General features: G+C 37.8%; 1 protein-coding gene across 1 annotated transcript; it reads right to left on the bottom strand.

Annotated features, from left to right (window-relative positions):
• Nucleotides 1–1,310: 1,310 nt before the first annotated feature.
• On the bottom strand, nt 1,311–14,530 carry LOC130913879 (leukocyte surface antigen CD53-like). The gene is made up of 7 exons (XM_057832796.1): nt 14,191–14,530; nt 13,897–14,085; nt 11,395–11,469; nt 11,041–11,151; nt 10,777–10,884; nt 3,300–3,383; nt 1,311–1,614 (listed from the first exon to the last, which is right to left on the bottom strand). The coding sequence occupies exons 1-7, from the start codon at nt 14,251–14,253 to the stop codon at nt 1,546–1,548; spliced, it is 699 nt and encodes a 232-aa protein (XP_057688779.1). The 5' UTR covers nt 14,254–14,530; the 3' UTR covers nt 1,311–1,545.
• Nucleotides 14,531–16,863: the final 2,333 nt, after the last annotated feature.

Genomic DNA, 16,863 nt, shown 5'->3' with positions numbered 1-16,863 from the left:
TGCTTTTGTCCATTGAGCCCGTTCAAGTATTACGCATGTGCACTAATTCTTAGCGCCTTTGGCGCACAGAAAGAAAACCGAGCATTATCAGGCTTATCCTTTTCTACATTTTATTTTTTTATGAATGCGGTCAAGCCCGTCTACTGTGTAAAAGCCGAGTTCAAGCGAGGCGCTAACGCCAATGCACAGCTACATCGCTGCCGTCCTGATGCCGCTCTCGCTGTTTGCTGACTTAATTGCTGCACGGATTCCTATTTGGGAGATTTGACAGTTCAGATGACCGCCACATTCTGGAAAAATGTGGCGCAGATCAGATTTAAACCACATACGAAAGTGACTTAGAATGGATTTCAAATGTTCCACTTCTATGCGACTCGGCACGTTCAGACCGTCAACTTAATGCAACACTCGAGCCGGGAAAAACACCAAAAAATCTGATTCGTGCTTTACGACCTGCGGTCTGAACCTGGCCATATTGTCACAATACCAAATCATGAGTTATCCGTATCGTCCCACTCCTAGCTATGGTATTCATCTTGATTACAAAGAGCCTGCCCCGGATGTTTCTTCAGATTTCATTATAGCTGATACTGAATATATCAGCAGAACAATGATGAGTAAGTGAAGGCTGTTGTGACATCTCATGCAGACCCATAGAAAACAGGCATGGCATTCCACTTTATGGAGATGTTAGGACCATTTCCTGGAATGGCAAGCTGTGAAATGTTGAGAACAGTTGCAGGTGTCCTTTTAAAGGTGGCAGCACAGAGATGATTTCAAGAAAATTTACCCACAAGATCGAACCCCCAACAGAGCCACAGGCATTTAACTACTACAGGACACAACTTGAAAGACGTGCCAAATAATGCCGACTAATAGGTCAGAGTCCTACTCCGATCATAAACACAACAATCTTCATTCGCGTTTGCAAATGTTATAATATTAGTGTTAACTAGTGACCATATTTCTCCCGGTGTTCTGGGAACAAACAGAAGCACGCTCTACTAACAATACGTTGTACCGTATCACTTTATTAACCAGAAAAATGTATGTGACTGTCAAGGATGAAGTGGTTTGTTACAGACAGAAGTGGGTAAAAATATAATCTTAAAATATATTAGAATATGTACTATTAAAGCAATTAAAATTGTTTATTTTTATTGAGCGAAAATCTATGCTCATATAACACTTGAAACAGCATACAAACACATACAGAGCCAAGTCTTGTGAATCATCTATGCTCATATGACACTTGAAACAGCATATAAACACATACAGAGCCAAGTCTTGTGACTCATGGATTATAGGGGAAATTAATCAACATTTACAACTACACCAAAAAACATACAATAAATAAATAAGATCGAATATACATTTAAATGAAAAATAATTAGTTTTGAATACATCCTACCATATTAATGAAGGGTATCTCTGAATGAAATATCTTTATGACAAGTGTGGAGAACTAGCTCAATACATTTAGAAAAAACAGACAATAACACTGCTAACTTGATAAGAAGCAGTGACTTTAGTAATATGTCCTTCTCATGAGTAGCCCAGCCCATTTCGACCAAAGTGGCAAAACAGAGGGATGTTAAAACACAGACAAGCAAACTGCAAGAAAATGAGAAACAAGACACTCAGTGAGTTATACAAAACACAACATCACCTTAATTGTTGGACTATGAGTCAGACCTGAATAAAGCCTTACCTTACAAATTATACCCAAAAAAATATTTTTAATATATAAACTGCACTGGACTATAAGCCACAAGTGCCCACACTGTATTATGAGATACTGTTTGTACTTAAAAGACATGTTTTCATCAGCTTGTAAAAATCCATGTACTGTATTTTTCGGACTATAGTTTTTTTTCATAGTTTGGCTGGGGGTGCGACTTATACTCTGGAGCACCTTATGTGTGAAATTATTAACATATTATTATATCATTTCACATGTTATTTTGGTGTTTTGGAGTGACACTGATGGTTTGGTAAACTTGTTAGCATGTTCTTTATGCTACAGTTATCTGAATAACTATTAATAGCTATGTTACGTTAACATACCGGCCACAATCGCATTTTGTTGTTCATGCATCATATAACATGATCATACTGTACGGTTATTCAGCATGTTGTTCTCTATTGTATTTTTATTTTAAATTGCCTTTCAAAATCAGATATCTGTTCTATGTGTTGGATTTTATCAAGTAAATTTCCCCCCCAAAATGTGACTTATACATGTTTTTTTCCTCTTCATTGGGCATTTTATGGCTGGTGCGACTTATACTCAGGTGCGACTTATAGTCCAAAAAATACGGTACAGACCCTTTCCAAATAATTAGAAATTCAAAAAAAATGAATAGTTATTATTCATTCATTCAATCATTTTCTGATCCACTTATCCTCATGAGGGTTGCAGCGGAATATTTATTATTTCGATGTTTATTATTTTGATACGTTTCCATCCTTTTCTAATTTTTTTCAAATTTTGGGGGAAATGGTCTATACAAGCCACACTGTACTACTATAAGACGCAGGACTCAAAATGGGAGAAAAAAGTAGCGTCTTATAGTCCGAAATTCACAGTACATTAAACAAACAAGAATAAGATAAATGCAACTAGCATTTTTAATTCAAGTAAGAACAATGGGATGAATTAACCCTTAACCCTTTAATGCCTGCAATATGAAGCAATTGTCAGGGAATCAGAAAATTTGAAAAATAAGGTCTTAATGAAACTTTTTTTTTCAAATTTGTAAAAAAGAAAAACAATATGTGTAATAAGCGCGCTAATATCTATAACCCTTGCGAAATCATTTTTTTCTCTCATGGAACCTGCAGATCCATGAGTTGACCTGCATTCATTTTTTTTGTAGTTGCTTTTTTTTTTTGAGGAAAAATGTTTCAAAATTCTGAATTTGTCTCAAAATCATGAAATTGTAAGTGTATCAAATGTGATACATTTGGCAAGAAGGGGTTAATGGGGAAAATTGTCTTTTTTTAACTTTATGTATATCACTCTATCATGTAAGTTTTTTTTTCAAGTTATCTTTGTTAACATACAGTGAAATGACACGGTTAAGCTATATTGACGTGAGCCCCTCTAATATTTTGTTGTTAGCAGCACACTAAAAATAATCATCAGACTACTGTTGCACTTCTGGTTAGATGCTGCACTTCATTAACTTTGCACCTGTACGATACACAATGCAATGCATTTTCCGTTTTTATTTGACGATAAGTTGAATTTGTAGTTGTTGATAAAAACCATTTGTCATTTGCCAAAGTCATTTGACCTGTATGATGAAGAGCGTGACAACGCCTGCCCCGGTGCTCCGATAATTTCCTGCAAACCAGTTTCTCAGTTTCATGAGACAACCCTGAAACAAAGAAAAGCATTAAACCTTAGACCTCAAGATTGTTTTTAAATTAAATTTAGTTTTATATTACTTCTAAACTGGGTGACGCACAGAGAGAGATAAAAGAACAGTGCAGGGGCGGAGGTCGCGTAAAAAAGTGACACGGACAGAAGGCAAGGCATTCTGCAGAAAAATGTGCTGCCTTATGACAGAAAGATTGGTTTCAGGGCAGGTCATGGGTCTTCCAACAGGCTAACAATCTACAAGACCGCCAAAACCATCAAAGAATGGCTAAAAGAAAATCACTGGACTATTTTGAAGTGGCTTTCTATGAGCCCAGATCTAAATCCCATTGAGCACTCGTGGAAGGAGCGGAAACATGCCATCTGGAGTGTGTACCCTGCAAACTTGAGACAACTGAAGCAGTTTTCTCACGACGAGTGGTCCAGAATAGCTGATGACGCGTGAGACTTAGAGAAATACTTGATCACAGTGATTGCTTCAAAATGTTGTGCAACAAAATATTTAATTAGTATTACCATTATTTTTGTCCGGGCACGTTTCGATTTTTATTTCTTTGTTCTGTTCAACTATCTAGACAAGGAGATTAGTAAATCTGATTGTCTTTTAAGGCTGTAAGAGTTTTAATGTGCCACATGGGATTTGGTGTACTTCCGATGTGGTTGTTTATAATTTGTTGTCTATTCAGAGTAATCAGCTAGACAGAAAAGGGTTGTGTGTGTGTGTGTGTGTGTGCGTGTGTGTGTGTGGGGGGGTACGTGTTCTCGTTTTTATATCCTGGTGGGGTCCACAACCTGAAATATGACTCACCCCGTTGCATGTGTGTGTGTGTGTGGGAGGGGGTTACTGTAGTTGTACAAAAACGTGTGAATATACATGCAACCTAATGTAAGTAGTGTTGCTAACTCGAAATGACAACTCTTGCCAAGGGACCAAGGGAACACCACGTGGGGAGGGGATGACGAAGGATAACAGGGTTCCACACTAACATTTTTTACTAAGAGCACAGCGGCCCCTAAATTCAAATTTTAGGGGCGCAAGCAGAAGATTCAGGGGTGCACACTGTGAATCGACATGCAAAGTTTTCCTCTAATTTTCACTGTTTAACTGATAAACACTTTAATAATACATTTATAAATTTACAAACTTATGAATCTATATTTTATTCTCTTATCAGTTTTGACATCAACCAGTATACTGCTTAGAAATTAGGTTAACATGGGAATTTTGTTCTATTTTTGTCACTTTTCCCTACCACTTCAACTAGGCCTGAACGATATATCGTTTAAACATCGCCATCGCGATGTGCGCATGTGCAATAGTCCCATCGCAAGGACGTGCGATAGTTTTTTAATTTCATTTTTTTAAATCCACAAACGTTTGTTTTGAGGAAGGAGAGGGAAAAAAAAGCGCACAGCTTCTCTTTCCCTCCAGCAAGTCATCGGCTCCTCCCCCTCCCCCTGCAACAGCGGAGTGGAGGGAGGAGGGGCCGAACAGCAGAGCGGAGGGAGGAGGGCCCGTTCTCAAAGTGAAAGCAAGCAATCAACACGTTGGAGGAGCAAGGAAGACTGTATCCAAAAGGAGTTTTGGAAGTATTTTGGCATGAACAAGACTATAAGGGACAAAAAACAGCCCTGTCGACAGTGCCTCGCCATGGTTGCCTCAACAAGAAGTAATCTGTCAAACATGTGGGACCATTTAAAACGCAGGTATCTATGCATTCCTGCTACGAGCTCCCCATCAGAGGCTTTTTAGCACAGGTGGGAACATTGTTACGTGCCAACGTTCTTGTCTCAAGCCTGCTATAGTGGATAAACTAATAGTCTTGGCCAAAAACCTATGAGACCCAGTTGAGAATTGCTGAGCAAGGAAGGTGGACGATATGCAGACAAATACATAACACAGCTGAAGGAATGTCTTTTCTTCTTTTTATTCATGTGACAGCTATCAGGAAGGCAGGAAATTTGGGAGTTAAAATGGTTCTGTTATTCATCACAGTTATTTGCAGTTATTCAGTTCAATTATTTACAAGTTCAATTGAGTTTGTTTCTTTTATATTTAAATTTATTGTAAACCGTATTTTTCAAATAACTATATATAGTACAGCTGCACATAAAGTTTTGATACTTAATATTTTTGTTGAAATATTTTTACAACTTTGTTGCCGTTTTGCAGTTTTATATTGTTATATTTTGTGTAAACAACTCAGGGGACTAATGCACTTGCACTTTTATTAGTCAGATTTAATATTTAAGTTCAAATATGTTGACAACTTTGTTGTTTAACTGAGGTTTTTATGTATTGTTATAGTTTGTGAACTCTTTTGTCATATTTAATATTTTTGTTCAAATATGTTGACAACTTTGTTGTTTTACTGAGGTTTTTATTTATTGTTATAGTTTGTGAACAACTCTTTTATTTGTCATATTTAATATTTTTGTTCAAATATGTTGACAACTTTGTTGTTATTTTACAGAAGTTTTTATTTATTGTTATATTTTGTCAAAAACTTAGGGGACTAATGCACCTGCTCTTTTATTTATCATTTAATGTATTTGCTGCTGTTGAAGTGTAAAATATTGTATTCAATAAATGATCTATTTTGTGCAGACATGACTTCCTGGATACCTTCATACAGAAATCTTCATCATTCACAAATTAAACGGTATTATATGAATACACTGTGGTCACGGTGTGTTATGTAAAGTATTTCCAAACAGCTATTCAAGTCATTTAGTGAAAATTTCTTTAAAAAAGATAGATCTTTTTTTTTTTTAATATCGCAATATAATATCGCAATATATTGCAAACCTAAAAAAAATCGCAACAATAGTTTTTTCCAATATCGTTCAGGCCTAACTTCAACCAATCAGCAACGGATTTATCGATTGACAAACCACCTGCGGGGACACTGGCCAACCCCGGAAATTAACGCTTTTTGGAGGAGCATATCATTTTAGCAGTGTGCAACCAGCACATAATTTGTAATACCTCTCGGCATGATTTCCAGGACATAAATAAAAAAGCACCAATATGGGAATTTGTTGATGCTCAGAAAAGAACGGTACATTTAAAATGCCCTCCAAATTCATTCATCCAATTCGCTGCAGTCGCCCCGTGTGTTAGCTTTCAGATCAATGGCTATGACTTTCTCTGTCACCTCCTGTGTGTCAAGCCCCTGAGTCACACTTAAGCCTTTTTCGCACACACATATACAGGGAAATTCCTGTGTAAGGTGACGCGGATTTACTCGCGTCATTGCTTTCACGCATGTAGAGACACTTTCACAGACTTGTCCCGTGTTGCCAACTGGCGCTCTCTCTGCGGGGAGGGCTGCTGGCACGATTTTATAACCCGGACATTACGTCATTTTTGGTCGGCATCGGCTGTCACAATGTTGGTCAAATCGTGATTTGTTCCAAATGGGGTATTCCCGACGTCGTAACTGCAGCCAATTCAAACTTATCAAAGATTGTATTTAAACCCGGACGTTTCAAGAGAAGGGTGTCGAGATATTAACTGGTTGCCATACAACACTTCTGCTGCTCTTGTTTTGAAATCCCCTACGTTGTGCTGGTATATGAGTGTATTTGTTTTGTTGTCTTGTCGGCTCTCTGCCTACCGCTTAGGTTAGTATTATTGATCCCAGTCGACCTACTGTCACGGACTCATTGTGTTATTCCCCCTTTTCCACGATAGTGTGTATTTTTGTTTGTATTTAATAAACCCTTGAACAGATCCCTCCATTGTTTTCTGCTTTGAAGTACAACCTTGTTTCCGCAGTAGTGAACTCTAACATCAGCAACAAAATAAACCATACGTTTCCAAAGATGGACAATGGACTCTCTTCCTCGGCTCTACGATCCCGTAGCAATTTAATTTCGTTATGTTTTCAGTTTAATTTAGCTATTTCCAGCTTGCCATGTTGATAATTGCGATGTTTGTTCACCGCTTTTCTTCTTAATGCGAAGAAAGAGGAAGTTACGATCGGCCCGCCATGATATTTATGTCATCAGCCACTGAGCTGTGACCCGGGAATTTAACGCCTTCTTTTTTACACACTCCGCTTCCCGGGAAATTCCCAGACATGATACTAAAACGCAACCCGTGAAATGTCCGCTAATCTCCATGTCCGTCGACCCAGGAAATTGTGTTCACATACAACTGCTGCACCTTTAAAACCAGCGATTTTCCCGGTGTTTCGGCGTGTGTGACAGGGGGTTTATTCCCGTCGGCCTCCTTTGAAACAGTGCCGGTGGGTTTGTTGGAAAGAAAGCAGTCACTTATTGTCTTTTCGCTATTGTTTGCAAGTGCTGTCAAGTTTTTCCGCTACCCCAATTATAACACACTCCACACATCGCCCACCTCCACCTTCTATTTCTTGTATTTTCCCTTGACAAACCAGCTCATTAGATTACTGCCAACTCATGAATTTAATCATGAAGTTTGTCAGAAAAAAAAAAGAAAAAAAAAAAAATGGGGAACAGGTGTTGTTGTTGTTGTTTTTTTTAACTAAAAAAATAAAAGACACAAAAACTGAAAGTTCAAAGCAAGACAACCACAAGGAGGTCATATCTCACAACCAAATTAAGTTGAAAAAAAAAAAAAAAAAAATCTTATACACATTCACACATACATTCACACATCTTGCAAAGACGAAAATAAAAAATAATTCTGTATATAGATGACGAAATTACATTCCTAGATTTCTTTAGAGTGTTAATACAATGTACATATATGTGTCCCATAATTTCACAAATTCTTTTTGTTTTCCTTTAGCAATGTATGTCAGTCTTTGTATTCTTATGCCTTCCGAAAGTTCCTTGATCGATTGTCGTAACGAAGGAGGTTCCATGTTCTACCAATTCAAAGCGATAACTCTTCGTGCATGCATTTATCCAAAGTCTAACATTATTTTCTTTCTTTTTTTTTTTTTTTTTTTTCGTTACGGTCATACATCTGTTGGGTCAATTACCAAAACACAAAGTTTGGCCGAGGTATGTATATTTACTTTAAATTACTGTTGCACCGATACCATTTTTTGGCCCGGATACGGATACCTGGCTGTGCAGTATCGGCCGATACCGATACCATTCCGATACCACTCCGTTTGAAAAAAAATCTCAAGCAGAAAAACACAATATTACTGGTCGCGCATGTGTGAGTAGACGAAAAAAAATACTCGTACAGGCTCTAATTTTCGTCTGTTTAGTCTAATTCCAACCTGGAGCCCTGGATGGGAGTGTGATAGGTTAGCTGAGTGCACAAGCAATGTTACTAATGTGTAATGGGGAACCCAGTATTAGAACAAACCACCTCTGAGTAGTAATGAGTCGACAACTTTCTATTAACTACGTGATGGCTAATCCTGGCTCTAACAGTTTTATACACCAGTATGTATCAAGTGGCACCTACAGTGGGGAAAATAAGTATTTAGTCAACCACTAATTGTGCAAGATCTCCCACTTGAAAATATTAAAGAGGCCTGTAATTGTCAACATGGGTAAACCTCAACCATGAGAGACAGAATGTGAAAAAAAAACAGAAAATCACATTGTTTGATTTTTAAAGAATTTATTTGCAAATCATGGTGGAAAATAAGTATTTGGTCATACCAAAAGTTCATCTCAATACTTTGTTATGTACCCTTTGTTGGCAATAACGGAGGCCAAACGTTTTCTGTAACTCTTCACAAGCTTTCACACACTTTTGCTGGTATTTTGGCCCATTCCTCCATGCAGATCTCCTCTAGAGCGGTGATGTTTTGGGGCTGTCGTTGGGCAACACGGACTTTCAACTCCTTCCTCACCCCGTGGCGTCAAAATGATAACAAGAACGGTGAGCAAAAATCCCAGAACCACACGGGGGGACCTACTGAATGACCTACAGAGAGCTGGAACCACAGTAATAAAGGCTACTATCAGTAACACAATGCGGTGCCAGGGACTCAAATCCTGCACTGCCAGACATGTCCCCCTGCTGAAGAAAGTACACGTCCAGGCCTGTCTGCGGTTCGCTAGAGAACATTTGGATGATCCAGAAGAGGACTGGGAGAATGTGTTATGGTCAGATGAAACCAAAATAGAACTTTTTGGTAGAAACACAGGTTCTCGTGTTTGGAGGAAAAAGAATACTGAATTGCACCATACCCAATGTGAAACATGGGGGTGGAAACAATGCTTTGGGTCTGTTTTTCTGCAAAGGGACCAGGATGACTGATCTGTGTAAAGGAAAGAACTAATGGGGCCATGTATCGAGAGGTTTTGAGTGAAAATCTCCTTCCATCAGCAAGGGCATTGAAGATGAGACGTGGCTGGGTCTTTCAGCATGACAATGATCCCAAACACACAGCCAGGGCAACAAAGGAGTGGCTTCGTAAGAAGCATTTCAAGGTACTGGAGTGGCCTAGCCTGTCTCCAGATCTCAACCTCATACAAAATCTGTGGAGGGAGTTGAAAGTCCGTGTTGCCCAACGACAGCCCCAAAACATCACTGCTGTAGAGGAGATCTGCATGGAGGAATGGGCCAAAATACCAGCAACAGTGTGTGAAAAGCTTGTGAAGAGTTACAGAAAACGTTTGGACTCCATTATTGCCAACAAAGGGTACATAACAAATTATTTAGATGAACTTTTGGTATTGACCAAATACTTATTCTCCACCATGATTTGCAAATAAATTCTTTAAAAATCAAACAATGTGATTTTCTGTTTTTTTTTTTTTCCCCCACATTCTGTCTCTCATGGTTGAGGTTTACCCATGTTAACAATTACAGGCCTCTCTAATATTTTCAAGTGGGAGAATTTGCACAATTAGAGGTTGACTGAATACTTATTTGCCCCACTGTAGTCATGTGTGTACCCACTCTACTTGTTAAATCATGCAATGAATGAACTGGCTTTTTCATTACTTTTTCTCTCTTTTTTTGTTTAAAAACTAGATTTTCATTGTTTAATTTTCAAGATTAAAAAAAAAAATTGTTAATTTAAGTCTAAGTTTCAAGTGATTTCAATCTTGTTTACGTGTGGATGTGTCAGAATAATCTCTAGAAAGGGAGATTCAAAGAGAAATTAAGAAGCTAATGTTTGACAAACAGTTCTCTATTTTCGTGGACAGTACAACTATGCTAGAGTTTACTAACCAGCGCATGACGATTTCCGTGTAAGTGCTTGATGGACTGCTCTCCAGTGTAACAAGAGTGTGCGCACAAAAATTGTACCTGGCATTTTGGCAATTTGGCTGCAGAAAACTAGTCTCAAATCATGCGTAATTAGTAGCACAAACATGTAACATAATTGTGTGGATTTGGTGGGAGTACATGCAGATAGATTCTGAAATGTAGATGACTGGAATGAACTATTGGGAGCAAGCACAATCTTAAGAGAGTTGCTAACCTCTTGCCAGTTGGTGTGGCTGGGAGAGTAGCAGGGATCCTGGACACAACAGGAGATGGGAACCTTCCCCATCCAGTCTTCCTCGCCGTGTACTCCACAACACTTAAACTAAACAGTGGAGGGGGGGTGGGGGTCAATCTCATGCTGACCAAGACCATTGATTTTGTCAGTAGAAACTTTATCCATATACATTACTGTATTTCAGCATTCAGATGTGTTCAAAACATGTTCCCAATTTCTGACTGTATTAAGCGCATCATTTACCAGGTGCTGGACTGCATCAAAATCATTTTTAATCATCTTGTTCTCTTCGGGACTTGACTGTAGGTAGATCTGCAAACTTTGATTCAGGTCTTTCTCAAAATATGTGTTAATCTGCACGGGAAAATTACACTTTGTTATCTGAAAACCCCTCCATGCCACTTGGACAATGAACAGACTGAAAGCCTACAGGAAATAGCAGGGAAAAAAATACTACTTAACTGTATTATTGATCTTTACCACCAGAAAAATAAAATAAATGATGTGTGATGGACTTAACTCTTTATGATGATTGGGTATTGTCAATCAAACTGTAGTGTGATTGTTTGTAGAGGTGCAATATAAACACTTTACTACCACTCGGCTATAAACCAGGAACACACAGGCCATGGCCAACTCTATCAACATCAGGATGAAGAGCAGGATGAAAAACTGCAATGGAAGAGAAATTCCATTTAAGTATATAAGAATCAAAATTATACATTATGCATACTATATATACTATATACAGTACGTCATAATACTCAAAGTGCCTACATTAATTTAGTTAGGGTTGTCTATATGCACAGGCACGGGTTTAGCAGGCATAAAAAAAATGTAAATATTGGCTGGACAGTGTTATAAGCTTAACATGATATTAAGAGCTTTTATTCACAAAAACTTGGCAAAACGCACAGGAACTACTAATGTTTTAATCAGCCAGAGAGAAAAATAAGTGTTTTGTTTCTGCTGCGTGAGCTTCTCTACAGTCTTTAAAACTATGTTTTCTATTCATAACATATTCGATGAGCCTTTGTGTTGACATTTTAATTATTATATAATATAATAATAACTGCCTACTGTCCATAGTTAGCTAGGATAGGCTCCAGCACCTCCGCGACCCTCGTGAGGAAAAAAAGCGGCATGGAAAATGAATGAATGAATAATAATAATAATAATAATAATAATTATCATTATTATTAGATCAAATCCACACTGACTAAAACATCTGGATCAGCATTTATATGGATCATTTTCATAACACTAAAAATGCTTATGATGAGTGACCTGGTAATTAAAAAAATGTCCTACAGTCAGGTTGAAAATGAAAATGTTCTTATTTTTATAGATCATATGTGTTCTTACAAACTAGTAGAGATTTTCTGGGAATTATTGTCTAGGTACAATAGTCCAGGTTGTTAATTTTTTAAACCCTTTTAATTCTATTTAATAATCTTTTTTTTTCTTTTTCTTTTTTCATTATGGGGAGCGGGGGGTCTAAATGTCCCGTCCGTTTTACAATTATTTAATAGAAATCTATAGATGGGAGTGAAAGAGTGGAGCAAGAGCAGCGACGTGTGGTTTATCCGTTCTACTGCATGTGTATAGTTAAAAAAAAAAAAAAAAAAAAAAAAAAAAAGATTACAGTACATTCAATTGTTCCATTTGAGTTGTATGGTCCATGATTTACATTAGTTTTTTGTTTGTTTGTTTGTTTTCCTGTCTTTCTTTCTTTCTTTCTTTTTTTTTTTTTAACAATTTAAATGATTTCATAATTCCAAAACTGAATTTTCATATTTCCTGTTCAAAAGCATAGGAAGCACAGCTAGAATTATTGTGGCTCTCATGATGCTTCAAGAGACCACACAAATATCCATTCAAGTAGGCTCTGATTAGTCAGTAGCTTCACACAAGACACATTAAAATACATAGTGGAATCTGAAATGTACGGTGCCACAACCAGCATGTTGAGTTGAGCTTCACAGAGTTTTCGGATATCACAAATATTCTTTTGTTTTTCTTGCTATCATAGTATTAAACTGTGGATAATTAATTGAAGTATCTAAGAGTTGAAAACAACAAATTGAAATATGTTATCTTCTCTTTTTGGGTTGATGTTTTTATATCAGACTCCTCTTGCCTCACCAATCATGAACATTACCACATGTCACCGAGCAAAGCGTTGCACTGATGAAATGCGGGATTGTCTATTCCAGAATGAATTCAGATCCACACCTTATGTTAAGTCTTTTTGGAATCAATTTGTTGGAGATATCATTTAGTCTAAGGTATGGACTATCCCCGACAAATAAGATCAAAGAAGTCTCTTTCAAAAATATCAATAGATACTATCCTGCAAACCACTATAGGAAAAAATTCAAGCTGAAGCTGGACTTTGATAAAAACTGTTCGTTCTGTGGAACTCATCCAAAGCCCCTTCAGCACCTTATTTGGACCTGCTCTTTTTCCAATAAATTTTGGAAAGAATTTTGCAAGTTCATCATCAGGAATCTAAACGTGGACTTCAAACTCAAATGAGAAAATGTCATTTTTTTTTGTTTCTATAAAATACTCAAGAATGAGAACGTTTTATAATTAATCTGTACATTTTGTTATGGAAATTCTAACTCCACAAATGTAAAGCAAGCTGTTACCTTATTTTTCTGACTTTCATAACGAGACGGCGTACTACATAAATCTGTTTAAAAAAAGAAAAATCAAAGAATCTGAAGGCGGAAAACACTCAATATTTGTAAAAAACTAAAACTTTTTTGTGAATAATTGAATGACAGCATTAGTCATTGTTTTTTTCCCCTCTGTGATGTGCAATGTTTGGAATTTTGGTACCGCCTGGCATATTTGTGTTAGTTTTGTTTTGTTATTGGTTTGTATTGTTGATTGTTCATCTTTTTCTTTTCATCATGTTAATTAAAAAAAAAAAAGTGGGATTGTGGATTTATTTCCCTGCTCAAGGTCATAAAATGCATTAGATTTGGGTGTAAATGGCATTCATTGAGTTAAGTGACTGACTTTGGGGAGGAAGTCTGGTTATTATTGTGACTTGAAAATCTACAGTATGTCATCGGGATTCATACTCACGCTGATAAGAAGGCAGCGATTCTCCTTCATGGCTCCAAGCACACCCAGATAACACACGCAGGTAACAATAGTACCAGTGACCACCAGGGTGTTGGCAGGGTAGATTGGCCAGAAGGTTGTGACCAGAGATTCAAACTTGGAGTGTATAGCCTGGAATACCCCAAAGGCAACAACAAACGTACCACATAACTGCAACAAAGACAAAGCACAAAACATTCATATTATAATTCATTTAAATTCAGTTGATGATTATCAGAAGATTTAAAGGATGAATTTTCTGTTTTTACCACTCACCCAGCATAGGAAGTTAAGAAATAACATCAGATTTTTCAAGCAGTTTACACAGGAGCGATCCATCCTTCCTGTAGAATCACAAATGCCTTACATTAACTTAGACCCACAGGCATCTGTTTGACAAAATAAGAGACTGCTCCTTTTGGTGACTTGTGTTTACACCACAAAGGTGTTTGATATGGTGACAGTGAGCCACAAGCACAATGAGCATGTGACCTATTTGGAATTTTAAACATCATGGTTTGTGTTTATGAGCTGTTTTAACTGGGTCAGAGTCCTCTAAAAATACAGTACCAATAAGTGTGAATTTAATTTAAACTCTTCTAATTGTGCACTACTGGCTGCCCAACAGTTCAGGGTATACCCTGCCTTCTGCTCATTGTTAGCTGGAATAGGCTCCAGCAACCCCGCGACCCTCGTAAGGATAAGCAGTTTATAATTATGCACTAAACACGAGACTTGCATTAAAGACATGAATCTATGATCTAAATACTAAATCATGTTGACACTGAAAAATAGATGATATATCTTCTTGTAAACATATTTACCAATACGGAGTTTTTTTTTTTTTCAAATGGTCCACATCTAAGAAACTTAAGATTGTGTTGTATACAAACTGAAACAAGTGGACTAAAATTCAATTTTTGAAAACTGTGCACAGGCCCGGATCTAGGTTTACCCACCAGAGTGGGCACTAAGAAATCTTGAGGGGGCACCCCCAATGCAGGTTTTTTTTTTACCCTCTGCATTTTTCCGGGCTTGGGACCGGCGCAAGTAGGACACTGGCTTGTGTCCCGTTGAGGCTGCATTAATTTTTGGGGGGGTTATTTTTTAAAAAATTTTTTAATTCATCAATCTACTTAGTCTCGCATTCGGCGTGATGTCACAATGACGTCATCTCGCATAGCAACGTGTCGCCATTTTGAGATGGGGCACGCACAGGTAAACATCCGTAGACAAACGTCTGAAATTCATATATTTCAGCTGTGTTTTGCGTCTGTTTTTTCATAAAAACGTCTTAAACATGACTTATTACCACAAGTCACTGCCGACAGACTCAAGGAAGTAAAATTAGCGTGTATTGGCCTGAAAATCTGCCCATACAAAGTCGCAGCTGACAGCTGGATAAACAATCCAAAGGAATTGCCTGCAGTGGAGTTCGGAAACATCTACAACTACCTCATAAAGTCACCCAGTAAGTTGACCTTTACCAATTACGTGGAATATTATTAAAAAAAAAAAAAAAAAAAAACAATTACGTGGAATATGTACTGTGTGAAACTAAGAAAACTGGTAGTATATACGGAGTGGTTATTTCTGCCGTAACCGGTAATTCGCCTCCAAGCGTTATTTAGCCGTGAACACGTCACGGCAAAATAACCAATTCCCACCAGGCCAATAATATACCGATTGACCGATCAGAGCAGTTCACAGCAAAAGAAAAATAACGCTTTGCGAGTTGTCGGTTACAGTAATAATAACCACTGCGCAGTCTATTGAATCCTAGCAGCTAATTGTGGCAACAACAACAAAAAAATCGATTAAAGTTTACTCACCAGTAATAAAATGTCGGCTGCAAACGTAAATGTGCCTGGATTTAGGTTCCCACTGGTGAGAATGGTCCACGGAACCGTCTTCTTTTACTGTTCCTCGATTGATTGCTTTCAGCTATTTGCTTGTCCTTTTCATCTCACGAGGAAGAATGAAGAACTTCAAATGCGGCTCCGAACTCGTGCTTGTGGTACAACCCGCAACACGGCAACTTTTAGTCATTCCGACGGAAAAAAAGACCGCAAATAAGACAAAAGTTCAATGCGTTTGTACTACAATGCACGACAGAGCAACTGCTTGTGACTCGTGTTTTGCCCCCATTTCAATATGGCGACGCTTTGTTGTGGCTGGTGACGTCATAAATACCCGTATGTCCGACTGCGACAATGTGTCTGGAGGAGAGAGGGGAAGCGTGCGGATAACAAATGAAATTGGAAAAACAGCTTGTTTTGGTGATTGCTTGTTCGGCGTGGTTGCGGCCAACAGTAACCGTTAATCCTGCAATAAAAAAGTAGGTGAGACCAACTCTCCGTGCATTCTCTATATCCAGTGCGACGCTACAATAGATATTCCCGACATTTTGATTGGGTGGACACCACTCACGTCTGGGTGGGCCATGCCCACCCCGGCCCTCCCATACATCAGGCCCCGACTGTGTAACACCAATAAAGCACTACCGTATAGTAATAATCTTTAGCATTTCTGTTGTCTTCTTGGTGTTTATTACTAATCATTTAACTAACTCATTTATAAAGGGAAAGTAAAATTTAGATTTCAACTTATTCTAACAATAAGTAAGGTGTGCTCGAGCTTACCTGAAGTCCCTCTGTCAAGCAATAATGCATTGATCAAATGAGACAAAGTTTCTTGTACTCAGCAATCCCAGCACATACTGATTAAATAAAGGTATGTAAAGCAAAGTAAAACCAGATGGGTGGAGGGCAGACAACCAACATGCAGGAAGACAAATTTGATTGAAAAAGTCCATGAATTTATACAGTACACAGTACAGTACATATAAATGCAGTGTAATTCAACAAACAGCACAACCATTGTTCATGTCATGTTTTTGTAAGTGGTTGTCTCTTTTTAAACGACGTGCAATTATAAAAAATCGTTAGA

The sequence above is a fragment of the Corythoichthys intestinalis genome, chromosome 3 (assembly GCF_030265065.1).
Source record: "Corythoichthys intestinalis isolate RoL2023-P3 chromosome 3, ASM3026506v1, whole genome shotgun sequence".
NCBI classification, from domain to species: Eukaryota; Metazoa; Chordata; class Actinopteri; order Syngnathiformes; family Syngnathidae; genus Corythoichthys; species Corythoichthys intestinalis.
Note: the sequence above shows the minus strand (reverse complement) of the source record. Positions and strands in the feature narration are given on the sequence as shown.